Source organism: Embiotoca jacksoni, unplaced genomic scaffold (assembly GCF_022577435.1).
Source record: "Embiotoca jacksoni isolate LCO1_2020_lvr unplaced genomic scaffold, fEmbJac1.0.p SCAF_7, whole genome shotgun sequence".
Classification (NCBI taxonomy): domain Eukaryota; kingdom Metazoa; phylum Chordata; class Actinopteri; family Embiotocidae; genus Embiotoca; species Embiotoca jacksoni.
The window spans coordinates 11,177,681-11,201,916 of NW_027185425.1; the positions used below are offsets into that span (position 1 = coordinate 11,177,681).

Consider the following 24,236-nt stretch of genomic DNA (forward strand, 5'->3'; position numbering starts at 1 on the left):
GTTTTCATTAAGTTAGCTCTCAGACTATAGGTGATTACAGTGTGCTGCTGGCTATACTGGTGAGCAGGCAATCTGGCAAGCCTTACAGTGACATTAGACTCACTGCTGTACGATATGGATTTGTCTCTTTACAGATCTGTGGTTTGATACTGACTACAGACCATCTGGCAAGAGAGGTTTTAAGTGAGCAAAGGTGTATAGTTTCATAATTTTGCATATAGGAGCATATTCAGCTTGAGTTTTACAGGGCAAATACTTTACTACAAAATGTTCTTAATTCATGTCCTAATTTTCAACTTAACCCGGCTATGATTAGAAGTCCAAGACATGGCTGATTTTTGACTGAATCTTGTATTAATTAATCCATTGATGTTTGTCATCCAGGTCATTATGTTCTTTGTTTTCAAACTCGACTTGAGGGACCCCAGGGAACTTGCTTGTTTTTACCTTTGTTGCAACTGGACAATATGCATTATAATTAAAACTGAACTTGCTTTGTCTTTGTAAGGTCTTTGTGAATACATTTTCGAAGATGGAAGGAATAGACTAAATTATTTAATGTCCATTGAAAATAAATTCATATCCATTAAGAAATTTTAAAAATTACATCAAAAATGCTAACTAAAGACACAGTGAAATGGTAAGATTTCACTGTGTATACACATTTATACATGCCTCAAAAAGGGTAAATTATGTGTGAGATGGTACATTACAGTTCAAGCGAAGACAATAAATTCAGAAGGCTAAATGAGAGCTATCAGCTCTCACTGTGTGTGATCTCACAACAGCAATCATCACATCCCACAGATCCTGCCCAGGCAATTAGCAAAGAGCCAAACACCAAGAAGAACTGACAGAAAGACATAAAGGAGAATATGAGAGGGGACACGGAAACAAGAAAAGAGGCAAAGGGCAAACAGGACAAGTTGAGTGAAAAGAGTACAAGTTGATGAACAGAGGTGAGGAGAAGAAAGAGATGAGAGATAGATGAAAAGCAAATTGAGAAGTTCGAGGGGGGGGGGATGATTAGATAGAGAGAGCGAAGGAGGAAGGCAGAGCGGAGGAGGTGAAGGAGAAACAAAGACAGAGGATAAGAGAGACAAATGGAGAACAGACAGAGAAAAAGAAAGTTAAATATGTCTGACAGCTGTTTCATTACACCGTCTAACAGCCGATTATAACTCCTGGTTCTCTGTCTGTCTCTTCTGCTGCCTTCCCTCCTTCTATTCTCCATCTCTCTCTCACTCATTCCTTCTTTCCCATATCCTCCCTTAGTTTTTTTTTTTTTTTTTTTTTTTTTTTTTTTCAGGAATCTCATTGGTTGACGGGGCATCTCGTCTCAGCAAATGACAACATGGAATTTTCCAAACGTGGGCGGGAGAGAGAAAAAGTGAGTGAGAGATGCAGAGAATAGAGACCCCTTTCATTCGATTTTTTTTTTTTTCTTAATACTTTCACTTTTTCTTCATAATGACGACTTAAGCCCACTGGATTTTCTATTTCTGACTCAGTATGTGTGAGTGTGTGTGGAGCCTGACTACTGTGTGTACGTGTGTGTGGTTCTGTGTCCATTACGTGACTTACGGCCATTACAGCTGGTTTAAATGAAATGAAACTCCCTGACTATTCCTCAGACACACGTTTATTAAATCATCCCATTTAAGTCTTTCATGCAAAAACTCACTGTTACTCTTCATGCACATTCAAAGTCCTAATCCTTGATCCAGTTGTTACCAAAACTAGGGTAGTCCCAATGCAGAAAAAGACAATTCAGTAAACTATCAAAATTGAAGACCTTATTTTTAAAGCATACTGTATGTATGACAATGAAATGAATTAAAACAAAATACACCTGCTGTGTAAATCAATTGGTATTTATTTAATGCACTTAGAATATGAGTCTTAGTATGCATATTTATAAAATGTTGTGTTTGCATTTGATAGTGTGCCTATTTAACAAATTGGATTAGGACATTTTCCTGTGATTTAAGAGCAAGTTCATGACATTTAAACGTCTTCTACTGAAATATTAACTAGTCTTAATTTACAGAACAGTTACAGTCAACACTATTTCAGCAACTAAAAAATAATTTCAGAATGAAACCTGAACAGCTTGCTGCCTTATAAAGAAACACTGGTTTTCAAATATATATTCCAATATCTTTAAAAACAAAACAAAAAAACACACATACATCTGTATTTCAAAGCTACAGTAGACCCAGTCTTTTAAAACCATTTTTGGAAAATCTACGCAAGGCAATAAGTGACGTGTATGCCTGAAATGTAAGGAGTTGTTTCTTTGGCTTTAATATTTAGTAGCAACAGCAACTACAAATCAATGTTTAGTGTAGCTGTTTGTTGTTACCAAAGTCTACAGCTGTGAATTTCACTGCTTAGAAGCTCTTGTTTTAAGGTGCAGCTAAATTAAACTAAGTAATTTAAAACATCTCTATCCTCAAAGTAATCAGCTCATCTGTTGATGTCCACACTGCACCTGCAAATTACATCAGACCTTTTAATGTACTCTGATGGTTTATAATTACAAGGTGAAATTCAACTATCTTGGAAGGGAAACGTTTAACTTGTAGAATAAATTATGACTGACAGGTTTGCTTCATTTCCATCATTAACCTGCAATTTCTCAGCAAGGTAACTCCCACCAGATCGTAGCCCCTCTTAGAAATTGTATGAACTCGGCACTGAATATGAGGGATTAGTAAAGGATACGCATTTATAATCCATTATTTAAAACACAGTTAAAAATGATGCATGTGGTGCGCATGCAAGTGTAGGTGTGTGTATAAATGCATGGCCTGTAAGAGATTTGGGGAGCAGACTGTGTGGCTGTGCGTCTCTGTGTGTGCGTGTGCTCGAGTGCACATGTGTCTATGTGCGGCCTGTCTGCCAGGTGTCCTGGTTGCCTCCCTTTCTGTGTCTATCCATCTGTCAGTCTATAAAATTTTATAACTTGCAGCACAAAGCGTCACTGTCCAAATAACACACACCCCATGTTACAAATCAGTTGCAGCTTCCTCTACCCAATAAATTATTACATTCAGTTATGAGCCTAACTTTACAGATTTATGACAACAAGCACAATTACAGTAAACTGTTAACTAAATCAATGTGTTGCTTGTATTAGATCAAAGTTTCTAACTAATGCTGGTTACTTAAAACTTTTCTGATATAACATTTCACAATGCTTCATGTTGCCATGAATAATCTCCAGTTCTTTTTTATGTTATCTAGTATTTAAAAATGAAGGAGAGTAAAAATTATCTGCACCGCAAGCTTTATTCATAAAAGGTTTTCAATATTACATTCCCTCAGTTTATAAATATTTTGTATCATTGTTAAAAGCCCCTTGATACAACAAATATCAATGACTGCAAATAATGACTTAAAATAATGCCAAGCACTGTCTTTTTAAGTGTGCTTTCGATATCAATTAAAAGAACACTTCAGATAGAATGCAGCATTTACTGTCGGAAGTGCATGTAATTTACAATACTGACAAGCATATGCAAAAAAAAAAAGATGATACATTAATACTGCATTGCATCTATATCTGTAGACCTTTAAAAGTAAGTGTTAATGCTCTATCTAAAAGTACAGTACTAGTGTAAAATGTATGACCTCAGAGTTTAATGATATATTACAAAACAAACAACAAATATCAGTGTTTGGAGTAGATTTGAGAGAACTGTAAGAGCAAGCGAGATGTAAATCTGCTGGGATGCTGCCATAATAGCCAAGGTTATCGAGAAAGCACTTGTTTTTTACACTCCTTCACATAATCCAGTAAAAATGTGTGTTAAAGTCTGTGTTTCCGAGGTGTTCTTTTAAAGGTGGTGCCACATTTTGTATTTCTCTTGGTGCCATTAGCAAATCTGCCCTTTAAGTCATTATCAATGTATTTATGGATCTTGCACTCAATTGTCACGAGGCAAGTGTGGTGATGTACCACCTTAATGTGGTACATTATACCAATTTCTTCGGAATTTTGATGTCTTTATTTTTGCTTCATTTAACCATATAGCCCCAGTGAATACAGAAGCATTTTACAGTGTGAGGCTCACCATAATCTGAGAACAGTCCTCTTGTAGAGCAAGGTTTATAGATAAAGCCAAATAAAAGGGACAGCTTTCCCAAGTGGGAAACCTGAGGTGTTTTTTCAAGAGTGATGGTAAAAAGACTCGTCAAATTGACAGCTACTGTGAGCCGTCAGCACCAACAATGCAGGCTTTTTGTAGGACTACAGAGGCAACAAAAAGATGCTATAAACCAGAGCTTTACGGAACCAAATCTTTTTTTCACCCTTCAGAACTTGCCCGCAATTAACCAAATACTGTCTCACCACAGGATCTACAAAGCTGCTGTGTTTTTCCTTACTTTGTTATTTCTTTTACTTATTTCAACTTTTTACTTACTGTTGGGTTGGCAGTATTTCTGTGCGCGTGTTTGTACTTTTTTAATTTACTACTTTTTTTCTTTTATTTTTATGTGTATGGGTTTTGTTACTAGGCTTAATTAAAAAAAAAAATTAAAAAAAAAACAGTTAAACACCGTCACATCTTTTAAACATGTTGATGTGTGTTTCTTGACCAGTTACCTGTACGTCATATGTGCCGTTCATCATCACTGTCCTGTGCTGCTGATTCTGGATATCTGGTCTGGTCTTCCCCAAGTCTTTGGCTTGGCCCCTCGGCCCTTGTCCTGCCTGGATGTCTGACATCAGAGATACAAGAAGGGGGTCAGACTGGTAGAAACAGATAAACAAAAAGGGGTCAAGCTGCTTGAGGCACAAAACAAACATGACATCTGAGACGGAGGAAAACTTTTAGATCGACGAATAGAAACTGTTGTGGCAAGTAAGTGGTACAGCATGAGCAGAGAGGAAACCAAGCTTTATGTTCAAACTTTCCATCTTCAAAACAGTCTTTATGTTAAAATGAAGACAGACTTTATAAAACGGTGAGTTTGAATCCTACTGGATTTTTGGCTCAGATTTATTTCTCGAAAGTTTTCAACAGGCCTGGATCAGTGATGCTTTTTTCATGAATCTGTGAATGGTTTCATATCATTTTCCATTTATTTGAAATAATAAGCATCAACACAACTCAAAAAAACACTTAAAACATGTGGAGTTACCTAAAGCTGTGTGTTGGGGAGCCATGTTGTGGAGGGCCAGGATGTGCTTGTCGAGGGCGGCATCCTGTCGTGTGCGGTTGTGCAGGCCCAGGTGATACTTCCTAAAGTGCTTCACCAGGTCAGCGGGGTCGTTGCCATAGTAACCGTAACCGCACACATTGCACTTGAAGTCCTGGAGCTTCGGAGAGGGGCTGGAGGAGAGCGGAGGGGTGTTGGTTGTCGACTCCTCCCCTCCTTCCTGTCTGGGGAGGAGGAGGTGGGGGGCAGAGAGGAGAGGTGGGGTGAGATGGTCTGCCTCCCCTCTATCTCTGTCGCTCCTCTCTCCCTCATCTACGCCCCTCTCCCCATCCTCGGGATCCGACTGGCTCTCTGGTCTGTCAGTCGATGCCGCTCCTCCTTGTTTCCCCCTCGCCCCTCCTCCACCTCTCCTCCCCCCTCTCTCCTCATTACCGTAGCGATCGCCGACAGATGAGGGAGAGACTGATGAGGAAATGCACTCGCTCTCGCCCTCCTCCTCCTCCTGCTGCTGCTGCTCCTCATCTCCTCTGATCCGTTCAGAAGATTCTGGTTCAGAGGGTCGGTTTATTCGGTCGGCCTCTGCTCCCACTCTCCCCTCCTCCTCTCCTTCCTCTTCCTCCTCTCCAGCTGGCCTCCTCCCCTCTTCTTCTTCCTCCTCTTCACCTCCAACACTCCGGATAGGGGGATTCTTCTTCCTCACCATCTCTAAAAAGGTGAAGAGGCAAAAAAAAAAAGTTATGTTTTGGTTTTATAATCACATTTTTTTTTTTTATTTAGGTTATATTAGCAGTAGTGATGTAAATATGAAGGAAGTGGGGGATAAAAAAATAAAGAAATGTCAAAACTAAAAGATACAAGGTGTTTTCAGAAATTAAAAAAATGTTCTGTGGATTATATACATACACACTCGCATACAATTTTCTGACAATGATGTAAAATATGTGTCCTGAATAGCTTCGATTCAATTTGCAAACTTCTTTGAAAGCTGAAATCTGTGATGCGCCTCAACCACAAACTTCATCAAAGCAAAACAGACATAACAAATCAGAAACATCTCAGCTGCGAGAGATGCAACTGCCATCTCAACGCACACACTCGTCTTGCAACTTTTTATTTTTCTAACTAGGGACTGAATCTTTTTATCGTTATGGAAACCATCCGTGAGAATCTTCCAGCACGTGACCACATCAAAACACAAACCATATCACAGGGAATGAGTCGGCGAGGGAGAGGAGGGTGAGGCGCAGAGAGACATAGGGGGAAGACAGACATAGGAGAGAGACGGAGAGAATGGCCAACGCACGACCACATCAAAACCGCACACCCCATATCAGAAAGATGGATGACGGAGGCGGCAGACTGCAATTCATCCCCTCTGGCCGTCCGAATTTCTCTCTTTTCTGCATCTCTTTCCGCGCGCCTTCCATTCATTCTCTGGCTTGAAAACTCTCCTTTTCTCATCTCTCGCTGTCCTTGGTGCTCTCTCTGCATCACCTGTCCTTCGGTTTCTTCTCTTTTATTTATTATATTGTTGTCTACCTCTCTCGCTCTCATTTCATATCCCATTTTACTTTTATTCCCCACTCATCTTCAGTTTTGACCTTTCACCCTTTATTCATCTTCCTCACCACCATTTATAATCAGTGTAAAACACAACTGCCAAAGAAAAAAAAGCACGTCAAGGCATTCTCACTCGTTTTTTATGCTCTATTGCATTCTTTCACATGCAAGAATAATTGCTACGATAATTTAAGTAATGCCATCATTAAAATTTTTCTTTCTGCTCCTGCCCTCTCCCTCCCTCCATTCTCCCACCACCCTTCCCCTCCCTCCCTTATAATCACCATACAAAGCCATCAAATAACCAACCATGTGTTTTATGTTAAACCATCATCTTTCTTTTGTTCAAAAAGAGAACAATTGTGGTCGTGCTCTTCACAACAGTCGTGACAGAGCGATGCTGCATGTGTGTCTGCGAGGATGTGCGTCCAAGCGTGTGTTTATTTGTGGTCGTTCAGTTCATATTCAGTCGTAAACACAGTCAACCCGTTGACCCATACGCTGTGTTTGTATGTGTGTGTGTGTTCGGTCATAAACACAGTTGAACTCAGCAGACAAGACGCCTGATAGACGCCAAAACCGATCACTTTTAGATCAATGCAATATGAGGCTTGAAAGACACGGAATGTGTGCGACTGTTTTTCTGTGTGAGTAATGCATATTTGATGATGCGTCTGGGAGAGAGATAGCATGCGTGCCACCCTGTTACTTTGAGAGATAAACTTTTTTTTTTGTATTGTTATTTACTAACTGCAACCTGCAAACAGTTAAAACATGAGAGAATCTACGCAGACACATTTAAAGAAAAGAAGTTAAAGGGAGCAGAGCTGAAAACTGATATCTAGATGACCATGTAGATAAACAATGAAAAGGACCCCATGTTTTAAAACTCTGTAATGTTATCTAGAGGATTATGAAGAAAAGAAAACATAAACAGAGAAAGAAAAAGGACAGAAAGAGAAACGCTTTCATGGTTGAATCCAATTTCTTTCTATGGCTTTTGTACAATTTTACAATTTTCTCTCCCTCTTTCTCTCTACCATGCAACTATTAAAATAAAGCAATTTATGTCTGCAAGGGCCCACGCCTAAACCAGCCCTGGCACTCGCTCTGTGTGTGTGTGTGTGTGTGTGTGTGTGTGTGTGTGTGTGTGTGTGTGTGTGTGTGTGTGTGTGTGTGTGTGTGTGTGAGAGAGAGAGAGAGAGAGAGAGAGAGAGAGAGAAAGAGAGAAAGAGAGAGAGAGAGAGAGAGAGAGAGAGAGAGAGAGAAAATCAGTGCAGGGAGCAGAGGAAAATCTCATCAGATGTTCACCACACCCAGTCAGAATTCATCATTCACTAAAACACACGCACACACACAGTGGAAAACTACAGATCGTTGTGGTAGAGCAATGAAGCTGAAATTCCGACCTAAGAGGCATTGACTGACCCAACTGTATTTCTATCTGCCACCGAAATTTCATCAAAACAATAACGACAGCAATAACGAGTATCAATCATTTGGATAAAGCATGATATCAACACAACGTAAAAGAGTGAGAATATTAGCATTATTTGTTAATCCATGTACATCGGCATCACTCGTTCTTGTGCTTAAGTTTAACAAAGTGCTTCACACCATCAGACAGAGCAATAACAGATCGACTTGAAACCTATTAAGTGATTAAAATCAAAATAAGCAATCAAAGGTTAATAAACTGAAGAACCCTGAACAGACTTCAGGGGAACAGACTGATCCAGGATGTGGCTAAAAAGCATAGGTGTGTGTTAAGAGGCTGTGTGTGTTTCTGGGTGTTTGCTTGTGTGTGTGTGTGTGTGTGTGTGTGTGTGTGTGTGTGTGTGTGTGTGTGTGTGTGTGTGTGTGTGTGTGTGTGTGTGTGTGTGTGTGTGTGTGTGTCTCAATGTCGCAGCACGGCCTTTGTCTGCTTCGGGCTGTATACACAGACTGGAACCATTACTATCAACTACAATTAGGTACAACCCACCACAACATACCGCATAACAACTACTGCTACTAGCTACGATTAGCCCCCTATACACCACAATGGCCTCACTACCACAGCGAAGATAAATGTGACAGTTAATCGTTTCCATCAACTACAATTAGCTCTAACGCCAGTGAGGCTTTTATCTGAAACTGCCAATAATCATCCCAGGACAAGTGCTGAAAGATCCAGTGACTTTTTTCTACAACCAGCTGGCATTTGCAATTGGCATCTGACAGGGGCACAAATAATGTTTACTTTTATAACAGCTATTTGGGAGATACCTTTTTTGACTCATCTATAACATATCAGAAAAAAGTGAAACAAAACGTTCCATACTTGTCACCGACATGTTGAAATTCCTTGTTTTTCCTTACCAACATTTAAAAATGCAAAATATTCATTGTACAATAATAAAATTGTAGAAAATCTTAAAATTTGTGAATGTTTGTCACATCAAACAACGACATTAAACATTAAAGTCCCCCTGAACTCAATGTTTTTCTGTTTGTTCTTACAGTTAAATGTTTGAGCTTCATGACGTAGACTTTAAAATTAGAAGGTTGTTTTCACATTCATCTGCTGAAGGAGATAAGTTTTTGTCTGCTCATTTTAATTCAGCTTTTTTTTTTTTTTGGTGTGGGGGGAGGGGGAGGAGGAGGGGCTAGGAGCAGGATTTGTGACATCACAAATAGTTTGCAAGCCACTCTTGATCCAGTATTCAATTTACACGAGCGTGATGTGGAAACTTGAAGCCTCCAGTGCACATACACTGACAATGTACGTTAGAGTGAAGTATGAGATGTATTGTATCCAGCTGTTGAACATTAGAAATGAAATATATTAGCATATCTATAGTCAGAATTTTTTAAGGAGTGAAAAAGAATAGAGTCATTTCAAGGATTTTGACCAGAAGATTTAACTTTTTTGTAGAAAAACCATATCAGACACTATTATTTGGAGGATTTCTTTTCCATCTTAGAAAATGTCTGGTGGGTACATTTACAATTTTTCAATGATTGATTGTTGGCAATTAATGTGGCTCTTCAGAGTGTCTTTTTCACAAAAACTAAGCAATTACTTAACTCACTCCAACACGATAAACAACAATGGATGTTATTGTTGTCAGTTGTCAGGCATTTTTGTAAAGTTTAAAGGTCTATATGTGTTGCTTTTATTCCATTATAAACAAAATACAGCTCAACCCCATGATGTGTACAGGATCAGCATGTAACACCAAGCCGCTGCAAATCATAAGAAACCAAGGAGGTCTTTTTCCATTCAGAGAACAAAGTTAGATCTCACTAATGGAGAAAAACAGATTACCAGTACATCTCAACCATTTCACCCAGTGACTCCAAGCTAATTCTCTAAATGCATATTATTGAGTCACGGTAATGGATGGGTTTGATACCGAATCTGAACACATGCATATATTCCTGCTGCCTCCAGATATCTCTGCTCTTCCCCTCCCCGTGGGACAGCTGTGGTTGGCATCTTCATCTTTCATAAACAAAGGATTAATGTGCAACATATGAGAAAATAATGCTAAAGGCAAGGTCTTGTTACCAAGAGAGAGCTCCCAAGCTCTTCTTTGTGTTTCTTGATCTGCGTCATTGTCTCTTCATGTTATCCTCTCTGTCTTTGTCCCTATATTCCCATCATCTGTCCACACTTTTCTCTTGTGATGCCATTTATTCTCCTCTCCTCTGATTTGTTCTAACTTTTGTATGGTTTGTGGAGAAATGGGGGCACACTGATTGATGGTTGAGGGAGGAAGGAAGTGAGAAAGGCTAAAGAAGGTAAGGACTCTTAATTAAAACTAAAATCATTGTACTGTGTGTGAGAGAGGAGTAAAAGGAAGGAGGACAGGAGTTTTAAGGGGAGGAAGGGTTTTAGACAGGAAAACTAACACATTTTATTCTTTTAATGAGAAAAAAATAAGAGATATTGTTGGGGGAAATTGATAGAAATAAATAAAAAGCAACGTGAGTGCAGGAGAGAGAAAGGCAGGAGGCAAAGAGCAGATAAGCTCCACATACTAATAAGCATCCCCCCAAAATGTGGATGACTACTTTAAAGCTTCCTCTCATGTCCAAAGTAAGTTCAAATTTTGCCACTGGAAAAACAGTGTTTATTATTACTGGAAAGAGACATTTCATAGACCACCTCTCATCATCCTTTAAATTTACCGTGGAACCACAAAAATAACTTCTCATTATTTAAATCTTTTCAACAGATTTCTCGTACACTCTGGGTCTGATTTGTCCGACACTGAAGATGGTGTCGGGCTTCCAGCTGGATGATTTGATTCAAACCGATTCTGCAGCCCACAATGAGCTTCCAGGTTTATTTGGACTCAAATTTAAAAATTAAGTCTGACCCAGATGTCTTGTTCTGAGGTGCAGGTGATGGGGAACTTGAGCTCAGAAAGCCACTGACATTGAGTAAGTATGAGTGGAAGTGTGGTTTATACAACCCCACTTTAAAACATCCAAATCCAATCTTTTCAAATCTCAGAAATTTTTATTATAGCTGCAACCATGATTTTTTTGAATAATTATTTGGTTTAAAAAAGTCATTAAATAATAAAATATACTTATTGCATTTTCCTAAAGCCCAAGGTGACAGCTTTATATCCCATATTTTGTCAAAACATTGAAAAATTCTAACTCAAAACCATTATCAAACCCTCAAATTAGAGAAGCCAAAACCATCAAATAATTGCCATTTTCTCTGAAAAAGATACTCTTAACACATAATGGATAAACAACAAAAAAATAGCTACATATAAATTTTCCATCATTCAACTAATCAATAAATCAACTAACTGTTTCAGCTGTACAGTGGGTGTGTCCAATAGCCGGCAATACACAAAGGTATCTTTCCTGGAAGGACATCAGCTGTTGTTGGTGTAAATGTTAAAGCTTTCATGAGCGTGCCGTTTCACTCAGCAGTCATTTATTTATATGAAAATGTCACAGGTCATTTCTTCGAGGAAGGCCACTGATGCACAAAATGGCAGTCACGCTGAAAAGGCTTGTTGCTTTGGGTTACATGTTGGTGAATGAAAGCAGCTGAAGAAAATATTAATGAAATTGTGTAACAAAACAGATCAGTCTGTGAAACCGAGCCCATTTAGAGCTGTGGGATAAATAATATGAAACGGTCGCAAGTGCACGCTGCTGTGCTGTGCTTAGTTTGAGCGCTGGATGGGAGGGCGGGTGTGTCTGGCCTCTTCCAGAAACAAGGGGGTAAGCGAAGGAAAGTTGGCTGAGGGGAGGGTTTCTGTTTTTGGGGGACGAGTAACAGCTTGGAATTGATTTTGCAGAGGCAGGAGTCTAATTGAAGGTAGGGAGGGGGTTCGAGAGAGAAACAGAAGGAGGGAGAGAGAGGAGGAGGACATAAAATCACTGTGAGACAGAGTCCACCTGCCATTTTAAGACTAAAAGCTTTCAGTTGACTACTAGGCCCCCTAATCAATGCCAGAATCCTTACTTATACACACACACACACGCACGCACGCGCGGGCGCGCGCACACACACACACACACACACACACACACACACACGCGCGCGCGCGCGCGCGCACACACACACACACACACACACACACACTCACTCTTCATCTGCTGTGTTGCGGGGGCCCAATTCATTCCTGCCACGGATCAAGCAAATCACCCACACACACACACACACACACACACACACACACACACGCTGACACACTCTCCCAGAGTGTAGGACTCATTTGTAATAGGGTAACAGCATGCAAAATATGTCATCTTAAATGTCAAACTTAATCAGAGGTTCATATTTCAATACCTCTCTCTCGTTATGAGCCCCCTTCCCTCTGTTTCTACTTCTTCTTCGCTCTCCAGATAGCTCCCTGCTTACTCCTTTCTATATTGGTCCGATTCTCACTCACACACAAACCGCTTGCAGTGAACACACCTCAATCCACCTCTCCTCTCTCCGTCTGTCCATCACTCATCCGGCGCTTTCTCAATTAATCTCTTATCCATTTCCCTCCCCCTCCTGCTCTCTCTTGCTCTCTTCTCCTCAATCTCTATTTCTCTCCTCCCCTTGCTTCTGGCCTATCTGTACACCAACCATGCTGTGTTGATGTGCGTGTATGTAATTCTCAAGAGCACAACAACTTCAATCACTCTACGTGACTGACAGACACGATATCTATTCATTAAACGCAGGGAAGAAACGTTTTCAACAAATGGAAACAAGCTCAGACTGTCACTTCGGGTTCGGCCTGCGCTTCTATGTACTTCAAACTACTGCTTCAAACTTTATCACTCCACTCAGCTTTCTTCTGAATAGTTTTGACTGTGGATGCAAACAACTTCTAAAAACATTTTCTGAAGCATGGTCAAAAAGTTAGTACAGTACTGATTTGGACAACTATGTTGAGCACAATGATGCTTGCAGATTCTCATACAACACTTAATCAGCTGTACATGTAATTTTGCTGATTTAAAAAAAAATAATAATAATCTTAGCTTTGTGTGGCTGTCTTTTTTCTTGGTGTTACAAGATGTTAATAAATACCCCACATATTCATATTGGACCGTTGGACACTGATCAAACCTGCGTCACCCCATGTGAGAAAAAAGTCCAGATTTGGGTTGACCCATACAGATAGATCCACAAGACAGGTTTAACTCATATCACTGTGTCAGTCAAAATGTGGTATAAAGTGGGGTTACGCAGACATACAGAGGGAGTTGGTTGGGACTTGGGATGGGTTTGAATAGCAGTGGCCAGGTTAAATGTGATAGAGTCACAGTTTGGTTTGGTTTAAGTACTTGATTTGGGTTGGAAAAGATAATCAATTATGGGTTAAAATAAATTTAAAAGAACGTTACTACCTACGTCATGTAAGTTGCATACGATACGTTAAGAAATCCACTTTGACTTTTGCTTTTTCACGGACTTCAACACCAGTCTCCTCGACGAGAGTCCTTGTTTGTTCCCTCCGACGAGTCTCCTGCCTATGCAGAATTTATCACCCAATGTAATTCCTCACATGACCTCCTTCTTGAACCCTGGTCATATATGCGTGTACTTTTCATGACTAAAGCTAGTTAAAATGTGCCACTGACACGGTATGTTGTAGTGGACTGACGGGTGTATTACAAGCTTTGGTGTGATACTGGGCTGAACTGTAATAAGATGCAACCTGTCAAGTGGCTGACAAGTATTTTAAATAAGCTGTGTAGATCTTTAATTACGATACCTTTATTGTTGAATAAATCAGTGGTGTTGAGCTTTGTATTTACTGTATTTTCATTGGATAAAAGTAAACAAGTAAATGATGTTTGCTGCAAAGTGCCACAGAAAACAGATTCAGAAACAAACCACACAGACGACTGTAGCCGTCCTTCATGAGCACAAACACACACACACACACACACACACACACACACACACACACACACACACACACACACACACACACACACACACACACACACACATTCACACACTCCTATCTCAGCGCCCCACCTCAAAAACTTTATTAAAAGTCTATTAGAGGAGTCTGACCTTAAATAACTACATTGGATTAGTGCACCACACAGGGTCTGGGAAGCACTGCACTCCGTGTGTGGTTTCGTACATGTATGTGTGTGTACTGCTCTGTAGGAGGGCCATCTAGCCCTTTAGGGAGTCAGAGCAGAAGAATGGTTGACACCACAAGCAGACACACACACACATACATGCAGAGTTGTTCAGTGCAACCACTATCTTTTGGCTCCAGAGCATTTCGGGAGTCAAACCGCTGTTGAAGTGCACCTCAAAAACTACAGAGAAAAGGGAGAATGTTCCTCGCTTCACCAAACCAGATTCTCTGAACTGGTCGATTAATTGAAACACAAGTGAAGTGAATTTCTGCTTTCAAGCTCAATTAACACTGAACAACACACAAGCGCTCACAAAAAAAAAAAAAAAAAAAAAGCTCAAATCATTAATGTTAAATGTGACAAAAATCCAACCTGACCCAGAAACTTTTCCGACTGCGACTCAGTGTGACACAAACTAGCTGTTTTCTTCTGCAAAAATAAATTTGAAAGTGCGACGCCAATATCCCGGGACCCACGGTCAATAAAAAGCAGGTATAAAAGCAGTATGAAAGCAGGTGACAGAGTTCGTCTGAAGGAATCTGTAAGATATTATTAGGCTGTCTACTTTTTTCTCGCCAAGTTATGAAAGGTTATCGGGTTAAAATAAAGTAGCTTGCTGTGCCAAAACAATAAGACTGTAAATGTTAGACTATTTCAATAAAATACCTGCCGAGACGTTGCTGGTTCAGTTCCCAGTGGGACTGTAAATGATGCTGACATAAATCACTATTAAACCGTGTACACACACCCAGATCCAGGCTGCATTCAAATCTTTCATACACACCTGTTATTTCATTAAATCACAGACATTTACACACTTATCTACATACACTCGAAGGTGTCTGCTCACGTGTTTGAATTTATTTTGCTATTTGTGATGTTTTAGCGCAATAATGGAACACAAGACTTGTGCGCACGCGCGCACACACACACACACACACACACACACTCACACACAATATATCTCTTCTGCTATTTCAATAATATGTGACCTGAGAGTTTATAAGACTCAATAGTCTGGCCTCTGGAATGGCTGTCTGGATTTTAACTTTACACGCACGCACGAGCACACACATGCATGTGCGCGCACACACACACACACACACACACACACACACACACACACACACACACACACACACACTTTCTCTCTCTCTCTCAGATAGAGACACAGCTCCCCTGCTATGGCCCTTAGAGCATACCCTGTCTGTGTGTGAATGTGTGTGGGGAGCATACCATGTGTGTGTGGTCACGTCTAAGAGAGCTCCTTTAAAAATGGATCTGCCTCTTTCTCTCTCATCAGCAGTGCTGATGATGGGACCTAACCCCTTTCTTGTGATGAGCAAATTGTTGTCAACAGCTGTCTATTGTGTGTTTATGTGTGTGTAAAATCTTATTTATTTATAACTTCCAGAATACATCATACAACTGCCACGACCGAGCACAGTAGACACATATGCAGAGGCACAGAAAACACACACATACTGCGAGGGTGTGTTTAATTAATTATTGTTCAGTGTCTGCCAGGAAACAGAGGCTGGCAATTAAGACAGACAAAAACACAAATGGACAGACAGGAAAAACACATATCTACATACAAATTCACAAATTTTTCCAGGAAAGTGCCTAACAGAGTAGAGATTGTTAAAATATATGAACAAATGTGCAGGAAATACACACACATTCACACAATCCGCCAACAGTGATTGATCAAATTAACTACAATTACATCTCACTGAATTGTACACGGCGATAATTAATGATAAAAACCACTGTAATATGAACAAATTAAAAGATTAGTTCCACCATTTGCATCTCATCATTTACATTATTTAAAAATACTCCAACTTCATTAAATCCTCATTATTTTATTTTATTCCTGCATCACCTTAGCGCCACACAACAGAAATCTCACTCACACACACACACACACACACACACACACACACCCACACACACACACACTGCAATCTCCAGTTTGAAATCTACAGCTGGTGCATGACAATGAACTGAATATATGATAAATGATGGTGTTTTTTTCTGGTGCAATGGGTTGAAACTGAATTATTTAAACTAAAGACACTAACTAAAATACATTTTACACTAAGATAAAAGTATTAAACCACAGCCTTAACAAAAGGAAACGCACAGACAGAGAAACAGAACACACATGGACAGAACAAAAGACCCACATCAAAAACAGTGTTTGATAAATAATTGAATGGCGTCCTCCAAATACTGTAAATATTGTATTAAAGACTTGTCTGTTTTGAAAAGCATTTTCAAACAACGAGTAAAAAAGACAAAGTACGAAGAGGAGCGAGAAGGCGAAAATGTCCATGGTGATACTACATGTCAAAACCACAACCCTGGGAAATCTCAATGCTGAATAAATAATCCACAATATCACTACAAAACTCCTCACAGCTGCCAGCAATTACCCATTTTTTGCACAAATACCAACTCCACATGGTCTGATACGCACATCTGAAACACACACAATTTATGAAGTACCTAAATCCCCTGAAATGTTTTAGAGTAACGCGGTATTTCTTGGAGTTTCAGAACAGGCGCTCTTGACTTTCTATGTTGCAGTTCAAAGACAGAGCGGTGGAGTTTTATTGATTTACTGTGAAACTATCACAAACAGTTTAACTTTTCACAGTGAGGACACACACATCTAACAAACGCCAAATGCAGCAGTTAAAAAGCCTGAAACAGCTTGATGCCACACACTGTGGAGACTCGGTACACTGTTACAAAGCTGCACTGAAGAGCTGTATTTCATGCCTGCGGTGTGAATTTTCCCACCTTCAGTTGCTGGATTTTTACAAATAACCCCAAGTAAGGAATAGCTTATTTAGATGATTTGAATATGAGCATGTTTCCTTGAACCACGCTGCTGTCACTGCAGTAACTTTTCTGTCCTGATGTTTTTCATGTTCATGTAAAGCACCATTAGCAACCCAGTAAGTTGGCCGCAACTTTTGCTCACTCCCGCAGATATCTAGATTTGTTAACTAGGTTTCTTTTGCTCCCTTTCTTCAGTTTTGAGGCCTTGAGGAAATCAGCCACTTACAGAATGAATGAAACACTCGTTCTCAGTGTGCTGATGACTGGCAGTAGCCTTAAACAGAAGGACAGAGTCAAAAAGAAAAGATTAAAGAATGAAACTTAGCAGTATAGAAACAGGTAGACTGCTAACACTTGACAAAGAGAGTGTTAAAAAAAAGAGAGACTATCACACCTGCTGCTCTTCATCCTTTTATGCACGACCTAGTACCATTTCTCTTTCAAGTGTGAAAGCTTGGGCGTGAAAATGTAGAGGTGTGTGTGTGTGTGTGTGTGTGTGTGTGTGTGTGTGTGTGTGTGTGTGTGTGTGTGTGTGTGTGTGTGTAGCGGAGACCTGACAACTTCCTCTGAACTTCCTGTGATCAGAGCTCAAGGGTTGCTGGGGGACAACCAGGAAACTACACACACATACGCTCGAACTAGGTCACATTGGGCTTTAAATGGGAGACGACCAAACAAACACCAAATACATGGACAATACATTTAGGTAAAATAGTGTCAAACTAAATGATGAGAGTTTCTTTCAAATTATTTAAAATTACAGTAAATTGAAGGATAGTGTCAGCTCTACGACAAGGAGTTCAAAATATGACATGATAGATAATGCATAAGAACAAATGCAGAGACACAAGCAAAGAACAAAAAAGGGGAAGGAAGTCGCAGCTTTGCCCAATATTTCACAATTAAAGCTGAGATTCAATCACTTCCTGTGTCTATACAGTACAAATGTGTGTGTGTGTGTGTGCGTGTGAGTGAGTGAGTGAGTGAGTGAGTGAGTGAGTGCTTAAGTGTAAGTCAATCTTATATTAAGAGAGGAAGACAAAGACAGAACATGAGTGTATTCTTTCCTCATTCTCAGCATTAACGTGCGTGCTTTCTCACACTCTTATTTATGGGAACAGATGTGCTCAGCTCCAGACACACAAACACACTAACACACACAGAGAGAGACAAAAACGCATGTGAAGGACACAGGGACAGTTTAGAAAGCCTTGGGGCTAAGTCTGAGCTTTCATTTCCTCTATCCTGCATAACAACAGACAGACAGACAGACAGACACACACACACACACACACACACACACACACACACACACACACACACATATATATATATATATATATATATATATATATATATATATACAGCCAGCCAGCCAGCCAGCACATCGTTATGAGACTTCTGGCCTACTCAGAGTGGCTGCAGAGGTAGAGGTACAACCCTGCTCTGTATTACAACAATCAACAGTCTTTTCAACAACAAAAAGTGAATAATACTCATTCTGCATGGGATGAAAATTACCTGGAAAAATTACAGATTTAAGAAAAAGATAAATATTTTACAATAAGAACAATTCTGTTCAGGTAAAGTGATAGTGTAGCAGTAGGATTATAAACCTGTATTAGAGGCCACAAAAGGAAAACAAATTACTGTTTCTATTTTATAGCATCTGGACAAAAAGCCAACACCTGAAGCTTTGAATTTCTATGAGTTATAAAGGACACGACAGCTGTATAAAAACAGGGTTAAATTTTCAGGCAAAGCCTGAACGTGGCTGCGATTCTTTATTAGGTGTCGAGTTTTTGTTTTTAACTTCAGGCGCTCATTCTTTCAACAATAGCAGTTTTCACACTTTTCAGAAGAAGGAAACGTCATGAAACTTAGAGGAAAATCTTCTTCTATTTCTTTCAAATGCAATAAAATTCCTTTTCCTAATCAAAGCTGTGACTCGTCACCCGCAGGTGTAGTGATAGAGAAGGTTTGCCTGAAATACAAATGTCCATGAATTGTTTTTGAGCTCACATCCATCTGCGTCACAGCGCTTTTTTGTTTCCTCTTTACTCTCCTTACACACATACAAACACAAAGTCATGTTTCCATCACTTCAGAGGGCATTATATCAACTCACATTAATTTTCCTGAGACTTAACCTCACTATAATTATTATTTACCTCATCCTAAGACTTACTCAAACCTTAAACCAACTCTACATCCTAACATTTTATGATTTAAATGGAAGTGATTTGTTTTTAGTGGGTGGATCCCCACAATGTGACTATGTGAACTGATTTATGTCCCCACAACCTGAGTAATACAAGCACACACACACACACACACACACACACACACACACACACACACACACACACACACACACACACACACAGAGCTTTCTCCTTTGCTGGAGGAAGTTGCAGGTCGTTGCGACATCAGGATTTGAGATAAAAGCTCTGTAACACACACACACAGACACACACTACTATGGATTCAGTTGAAGAGTTTTGTTTAGAGTTATCATAATTAAAAGTAAATCAATGTTTGCACATCATTCTGTCACAGCGTTACACACCGTTATTTTCCTTTTAGAAGAGTTGTTACTGGCAATGCACGTGATGAAGTGGGTTGTTTATTTTATGCAGTACAGGCATCATATGGTTCTAGGAACTTCACTTGTGCATAACTAAAATGCAGTGTAGTCATGTGGTTCCCTACATTTCATTAAAGGTAACAAAAAGATGATGAGTAAAACCATCACCATGACAATGATAAAAAATAAATAAAGGCGTCTCTCACAGCCAAACATGTCTGACATCACTGCACACAACCACAAAGGCAAAAAGCAACATCTTCCTCTGTAGTAGATAAAATGTCTTGAAAAGGTTTGATTACACGTTTAAAAATATCTGAAAATAAAGTAAAGAATTGTACATTTTTTAATGTTATTTGTTTGTCCACATACTCGGGTTACTGCAATGCTCGTTCCATTTAAAGAGAAAATAACATTCTCTCTTTTTTTTAAATGATGTAATATGATGATTGGAAACTACACTCCAAAACAAGCATGTGAGTTTTATTGAACGTATGTTTTAACTGATTAACTGACTGTCAAGTCAACCTAAAATGACTAGGTAACTTCAGGTTTTACATAAAACTGCACTGCTCGTGCTATATATATATCTGCATTCTCAACACGATAAACTGAAATCGATCACCTGTGATTATCTGCCTCAGGGTACTCTGGGATGATTTCATGGAGGTGTGAGGAGCTGAGGCTTTGCAAGCAGGATGAAGGTGGCAATTATTCGGGGAGGGTCGCCTCGACACGAGTCCTCTTACTGAAATATCGACAGAACGGCATTGACCGGTAATCGCGCATTGTGCAGCAGGTGCCAGCATCTCACCTGCAATCCACTTTGGATAATAACTCAAAAAAAGAGCAAGCACGTAAACAAAGCTGCCCTGTAAACACCTGCTGTGGAAATTCACTTGGGCTTCAGTCAGGTCTGCATCATATTCAGACCTGAGGGCAGATAACATCACTAAACCCGCCCTGACTAAAACATGTTCATCATGTAGAACGACGGGCAATGTGCACAAATACACATCTCTGACAAATGACTGTAAGCATTCATCGGAAGAATACTGCTACACTTATCCTTAAGAGAACTTTTAGTAGTCCTGTTTACTTTGCCTGTCATTTGGAGTTACAAAGATAGTTGTTTACTATGTCTGTGAGCTGCAAAAGCCCAAACTGGAATAAAGACAGATTTTTGTCCCCTGGAGGTTTTGGCAACCTTTTCCCATGATTTCCAAAGACAGTCAGAATTTTTGATCTCACCTCAGGAGACCTGTTTTCTAAAGGGTGTGATAGCCAGTACGTGTTTGCGATCAGCTTGCCAGGCCTCAAAATAATGACGTGGTCGTATTTTAAAAAGAAGCCGCCTAACACACCTTATCTAACCTGTTCTGTCAGAACTTATCGGCCTCTTTTTAAGTGAGTGGTGAGGACGAGTCACACGAGCTCAACGAGATCAGGGCACCGTCAATAGGTCAAAGATTTACAGGAGATTCAGGTCTGGATCAGTAATAAGAGGAAAGTTATGTAATGTTTAGTTCTCACACCCATTTAACTGCTGGTACACCCTTAAAAAAAATCCTCATATATGCACACAAATACAAGCACGGACGCGCACAAACACAGAGCTTCGGGCTTAAGGCTATCTAGCTGATACTACACCCTAAATCCTTTCATCTTTTATTTTAAACCCAGCCCCTCCCTCCGTCTTTCCCTTCTTTTCATCTCTTTTTATTCTTCTCTCTAATCTCGCTCTGATCTACACCGCTGATGAATGACATGAAAAAACAACATACCCTTGGTGTGTTGCTCAGAATTTCTTCCATTTTTCCACCTTCAATTTTTACTGCAATTGACAGCTGAAAGTGTCTTCTGCATGTTAGAAAATGCCTCACAGCCCTGGGGCCAAACCATAGATAGAGTGTTGTAAAATGTCAAATACACGTGGGCATCAACAGGGAAATTAGCCAGAGGTATAACTGACAGTTGCCCTGTATCCGCCTTTCGGCTGTCTCCCTTGCCTTCAATCGCTACCTGTTGTCTTTATTTATTATTTGTACTTTCGTCATTACATCCCAGTTATGCACTAGTCAAACATACCAAACCAAAATTCTGGCAACAAGTCAAAAACTTGAAGGCATGCAAAACTAAAATTGCTGCAAACACTTATCAAATCAGAATTGTTTATCCTCTGGGGTTGATTTATACAAAAAATATCCAGGCAATTTGACAGCTGATCTGAAGGTGTCTGTTTGTCATAGGAGGTCCAAAGGTCTGATTTCAGAGACAGAAAAACATATAGATGTACCTCTTTTAGCCATATTTTGTCGTTACAGCTGCTGTCTTTCAGTCTTTCAGCCAATGAAAATTGACAACAAATGTTATTTCACTTCAGAAAGACCGACACAGAGAGAGAAGACAAAGAGATTTAGAAAGACAGCCCGAAAAGGAAGTGACAGAGAGACATAAAGAGGACGAGACGTGAATTCATTACCTTAAAAGCAGCTCTGAGTCAAACAGTTTGATAAGAATCAGACGGGGCGCACACCCAGGCGCACGCACGCACACACACACATACACACACACACACACACACACACACACACACACACTTGGTGAATCTTTACTTTGAACTTCTTAGGACAGATAAGCAGGTGTTCAATTACTGTTCAATTACATTGTGTGCATATGTGTGTGTGTGTGTGTGTGTGTGTGTGTGTGTGTGTGTGTGTGTGTGTGTGTGTGTGTGTGTGTGTGTGTGTGTGTGTGTGTGTGTGTGTGTGTGAGAAAGTGTGCAAGAAAAAGAAAGCCAGCGAGCGGGAGACATGAGCAAGAATGAGATTCTTTCCACCTCTGTGTCATTTCCTCCCTCTCTCTCTGTTTTACCCTTCTTTTTATTTTCTCACCATAATTTCTCTTTAAAAAGGCATCACCATTATTCTTCACAAGCCTTCCTTTCCTCTATCACCCTGCCATTCATGACACATCTCACTCAAGCAATATAGTCAAAATAACTCAAATCAAAATTAAGGCCATCAAACAGGGTTCAATTCAAATACACTGTCAATTTCAATCTATCTTACAATGGCTTGCTAGCTGATCAACTATCTTGTGTGATGGTATACGTCACTGATCCCAGTCATAAAATTGTTTTGACTCTTCTCTTGGTCTAAAAAGAAGAATCGGGATCAGTAGTGAGAGGTGCTTCTCAAACTGGTGGGTACTCACTGACCTACTTCAAGTCATGTTACAAACTGTCAACTTTAAAACAATGGTTCCCAATCTGGGAGTTTGTGCCCCTTTAAAAAGTAGTATGTTAAGTAATACAATTAAGTTTTAAAACAGCATTTTAAAGTGAAAACGATCTCTGTCCACATGAGCATTTTAGCACTGCTTCAGAATCCCTGTCCATACCAACACACCATCATCATTGGATCATTCATGTCCACCGGGCATGCCCCCAAAACCAGTGTATTTGGTGTTTGAAGACTGAGATGGTTTGGGTTAGAATATCAGCGCAAGTTAGAATCTGATCGTTCACTGGATGTGGTCCAACACCAACGCATAATTTAGGGCTGTTAACAGTGCTGGACACGAGACTTCTCTCAAACCACTTGAATATAAGCTTGCCTCTTGTGCATGTAGGCAGTAGTAGCGTTATAAAATGCTGAAATTACCTGCACAGCTGCTGGCAGAAACAACACGGTCAGCAAAGCCTGTGATTCATTATCCATGTTGAATTAACCACTAATAATCAAGGCTGATGTACTTTGTTTTCATACTGAAATGGGCCATGTGATCATTTTCAAAAGTCTTCTTTTCCACCCATCCAGACTAAAATGCAAACCATGATTTTTAAAACTAAAAAAGGTTCAGCAGCTTTTTTGAAAGTCTCCGTTATAGGGATTTAAAAACAGAGATGCTTGCTGTACAATTAGCAAAATGTATACATTTTAAAACAAAAATGTACTGGTGTGGATGCAGGCTTTGGTTTAGCAAAAAGATTAACAGGACAGCAGAGAAAAAACTGGTTCTAAATCGAAATTTACTTGCTCCAACAGTTTACAAATTTTCTTGTGAATTAACAGAAAAGAGCTGCAGCTTCCTAAATTCCATAGTGTCCTTTTCAAATGACTTGTTCCTTCTGAACAGTTGAAACCCCAAAATATTCTGTTTATACTGATAACAAAATGTGACATTTAGTTAAACAATGACTTAAATGACTGATCAATTATCACAAAAGTAAAAATTTTGTGTCTTTTCTTTTCTTTTCATCATATCCAATGCTTTAAAAAATAAAAAAAATAAAAAAATTAGGAACCACTGCTTTGAAGCTCCAACCCTTGTAGGAATAGTGGGCATCCCTGGTACCTTTTCTGTCCTTCCTCGCCGAGTGAAGAAGAGGGCGGAGCTGCTGTTCCCAGAGGTGTTTTTCGAAACTGGAAATTTGTCAACAGTT

The 24,236-nt window shown here is 39.7% G+C and overlaps 1 protein-coding gene across 3 annotated transcripts in view; it reads right to left on the minus strand.

Annotated features, from left to right (window-relative positions):
- Window positions 1-24,236, minus strand: part of trps1 (trichorhinophalangeal syndrome I) — a 115,997-nt gene that overhangs the window by 57,787 nt on the left and 33,974 nt on the right. For all 3 annotated transcript variants that reach the window (XM_069175898.1, XM_069175901.1, XM_069175900.1), the window contains exons 3-4: window positions 5,152-5,874; window positions 4,613-4,728 (exon numbers count right to left, since the gene is read on the minus strand). In XM_069175898.1, the coding sequence (XP_069031999.1) occupies window positions 4,613-4,728; window positions 5,152-5,874 (839 nt within the window). The remainder of the gene's footprint in view (window positions 1-4,612; window positions 4,729-5,151; window positions 5,875-24,236) is intronic.